At 41.1% G+C, this 3,510-nt stretch overlaps 1 protein-coding gene across 6 annotated transcripts in view; it reads right to left on the bottom strand.

The window, feature by feature from the left end:
- The window catches only part of apc (APC regulator of WNT signaling pathway), a 196,909-nt gene that overhangs the window by 38,520 nt on the left and 154,879 nt on the right, over window positions 1-3,510 (bottom strand). For all 6 annotated transcript variants that reach the window (XM_043710626.1, XM_043710645.1, XM_043710664.1 and 3 more), the window contains 2 exons: window positions 1,638-1,751; window positions 1,116-1,199 (listed from right to left, as the gene is read on the bottom strand). In XM_043710626.1, coding sequence (XP_043566561.1) covers window positions 1,116-1,199; window positions 1,638-1,751 — 198 coding nt within the window. The remainder of the gene's footprint in view (window positions 1-1,115; window positions 1,200-1,637; window positions 1,752-3,510) is intronic.

Genomic DNA, 3,510 nt, shown 5'->3' with positions numbered 1-3,510 from the left:
CGCCTCCTTGACCTGCAATCTTCTTCCTGACCTCTCTGCCCCCACCCCCTCTCCGGCCTATCACCCTCACCTTAACCTCCTTACACCTATCGCATTCCTAACACCCCTCCCCCAAGTCCCTCCTCCCTACCTTTTATCTTAGCCTGCTTGGCACACCCTCCTGATTCCTGAAGGGCTTAGGCCCAAAACGTCGATTCTCCTGCTCCTTGGATGCTGCCTGACCTGCTGCGCTTTTCCAGCAACACATTTCTCAGCTTAGCGGAACTCGACACAGTTCCAATCTTCTCTCAACTCTTCTTCTGTAGGTTGTATTTCAAGAAGTGGGCATGGTTCATGTGTAACTTCAGATTGTGAATTTTGGCAGACTGTTCAATAGTGGGAATTATAAAGTAAATCCAAACCTGTCTTCACCCAAGTCTAGTAAATGTGCACTTTCCAGAAGGACAGGTCACCTGAAATGATACTGAAGCCCTCTTATTTTTTGATCAACCCAACGAATCAGCTTTTTGTCTCCTCAAATTACTCTGTGAAACAGCTCCCAACATCAGTGCGAAATCAACCCTTTGCAAGCCTGGCTCCTCGTTCCACCATTATAGTTAGGTTTCCAGTTCTAATTAACTTGATGACGGAGTCAGACAGTATTCCAACACAGTAAACTTTGTTTTGGAGATATGGTAAACAATCACAACACTTAACTCATTAGCATTTAAAAAAATAAGATCTGTAAACTAAAATGTATTTGTTAAACTTTTGAATAAATACTACAAGTTAAACTCAAGATGATGCAGATTCAGTGTAAACACAGGGTTAGAAAACTGTTTAGTTCTTTGAAATAGAAATAAATTTCCTTCAAACATGTTAGCTACATTAAAAAATGCAATTGGTATATTAAGTAGACATTTTGAAACAAAAAGAAGTTTCAAAAATGTAGTGATCCTAAAGCCTTGTAGTTTCATACTGATTCCCCAACCAACAAATAACTATACGCAGTTCTGACATAATCATTCATAGAAGGAAAACTGACTTTCTCCAAGTTTGACGTTTGAAGTGAACCTTCAAATCAGAATAAATTTATAATTTCAATGCTTAATAAATTATAAAAAAGACATACTGACCTCAGTTTCTGTTGTTTGGGACTGCAAGTGCTGTCGCAAACGAAGCATATCCTTCTCTATTTGCTGAATTCGGACTACTCTCATCTGCATCAGGATGAACTAAAGTTAGAAAAATAATCTTTGCCTAGCCAGTTAAAACTGCATGACTACAATATTTCTGTTTTGCATATTTTATTCCTAATAGGAAAAAAACAAACTTTACCATGTTTATAGAACTGCCACTTTATTCCTCTCAACAAAGTTTAAAATCTATGACCATTTTACCAATAAACATTTTGAACTTTAAGCAACAATACCAACTCCCTTTTCTTTCCAATAGGTTGATAATTTATCTTGAGATTTTATTTAAAATTATATTCCAGTGGCTAAATGTTATAAATAAATGAACTATTCTGTTCAATCCCTTTAGTGCAAAGTTCAAATCTGTTATTTTCCAGCACTATTATTTTCTCAAGTCATTGCACATTTAAGTTATTCCATATGAAGACACAACAATAGACTCTGAAATTGCTTTGATACTACCTGAGCTCGCTTCTCCATATCCTGGCAGGTTCCCAGTTGTTCTTCCATGGCAGATCGAATTTGCCGTGCTTCATATTCCAACTGTCTTCTCGTCATGTCTGTCTGCAGAGAAAACTATTCAAAGATGACCATATCAGTAGAATTATATATTATAATGATAATACAAAGAGGTAATTGATCGGATTTCACCTACCTCACCTTTGAAATTGAGGTGTTGCACACATCCATTTCTCTTCTCTCAGTCATGCTTTACTGACTTATAGAATCACAGAGTCATACAGCATAGAAACCAACCCTTCAGTCCACCAACTCATGCTGAGCAGAATTCTAAACTAAACTAGCCCCACCTGCCTGCTCTTGGCCATATCTTTCCAAACATTTCCTATACATGTGTTTAAATGTTGTATTTGTGCCCACATCCACCATTTCCTCAGGAAGTTCATGCGAACCACCCTGTGTAAAAGATTTATCTTTCATGTCTCTTTTCAAATTCCTCCCCCCCAACCTTAAAAATGCTTCCCCCTAGTCTTGAAATGCCCCGTCAGTGGGAAAAGATAACTACCATTTACCCTATTCTCTACCCGCCTCATGATTTTATAAACTTCTATAAGGTCATCTCTCACTCTCCAATGCTCCAGTGAAAAAACTCCCAGTCTGTCCAGCCTTTACAACTCAAACCTTCCATATGTGGCAACATTCTGGTAAATCTCTTCTGAGCCCGCTCCAGCTTAATAATATACTTCCCATAAGTGGGTGACCAGAACTGGACAGAGTACTTAAGAGGCCTCACCAATGTCCTGTACAACATCAACATGTCTTCCCAACTCCTATACTCAAAGGACTAAGCATTGAAGACAAGCATGCTAAACGCCTTTTTAACCCCACCCTATCTATATGCTGTGGTTGTGGGTATATTTGCCAAGCCGGGAAGATGACTTGCAGACATTTCATCCCGTCTCGGTGATATCTTCAGTGCTTTGGAGCATCCTGTGAAGTGTTGCGGTGCTGTCGCGTCTGGAATTTATTTGGTTCCATTCCTGCTGGTTCCGGTTGTTCGTTGTAGTGGCTATCATATTGGGTCGAGGTCCATGTGATGGATTCTGTGGTTGAGTGCCATGCCTCTTGACATTCTCTGGTTGTCCTGTGTTTAGCTTGTCCTATGATCGTTGTGTTGTCCTCGTCAAATTTGTAGTCCTTGTCATCTCTGAGAGTGGCTACTAGGGACAGCTGGTCATGGCAATTAGTGGCTAATTGGTGTTTGTGGACACAGATTGCTAGTTGTCTGCCCGTTTGTCCTTATCTATTGTTTCAAGCAGTCTTTGCATGGATCTTCTAAATTACGTTTATCTTGCACATGATGGGTATAGGGTCTTTTGTTGTGGTGAGCTGTTGTCTGAGTGTGGCTTTTGGTTTATGGGCTGTCATGAATCCTGGTGGTCAGAGATATCTAGCCGTCAGTTCCAAGTTTTTTATATATAAGGTGGAGCGGTTAATGTGTTGGGTTGTGGCATGTCCACATCACGTCATTTGGCTATTAGGCATCTGCGGCTGAAGTTGTGGGGATCAGAGAGCGGCGGGAGCTGGACGGAAGTGAAGGCAGAGCGCAAAGCCGGTCGGGAAGGTAAGTGATTGTTATTTGTGTGGGTGCGTTCTAGACCCCAGGTCCTACAAAGTAGGGCCTCCCTCCCTCCCTCCTCCTCTAACCTAAATTAAAAGTCCACAGACTTGCCCCAAAAAGAGGGTCCAAGGAAGTTCCTGTGGATTGAAGAATGAGGCTTTAGCTCAGGACTCTTTGACAAGGAGGTTGAGTGAAGTGATTATGCCACAGTTGAAGAGGGTGAAGACATGACTGCCAAGCTGGTTCAGTGTGCTA

The sequence above is a fragment of the Chiloscyllium plagiosum genome, chromosome 2 (genome assembly GCF_004010195.1).
Source record: "Chiloscyllium plagiosum isolate BGI_BamShark_2017 chromosome 2, ASM401019v2, whole genome shotgun sequence".
NCBI classification, from domain to species: domain Eukaryota; kingdom Metazoa; phylum Chordata; class Chondrichthyes; order Orectolobiformes; family Hemiscylliidae; genus Chiloscyllium; species Chiloscyllium plagiosum.
Note: the sequence above shows the minus strand (reverse complement) of the source record. Positions and strands in the feature narration are given on the sequence as shown.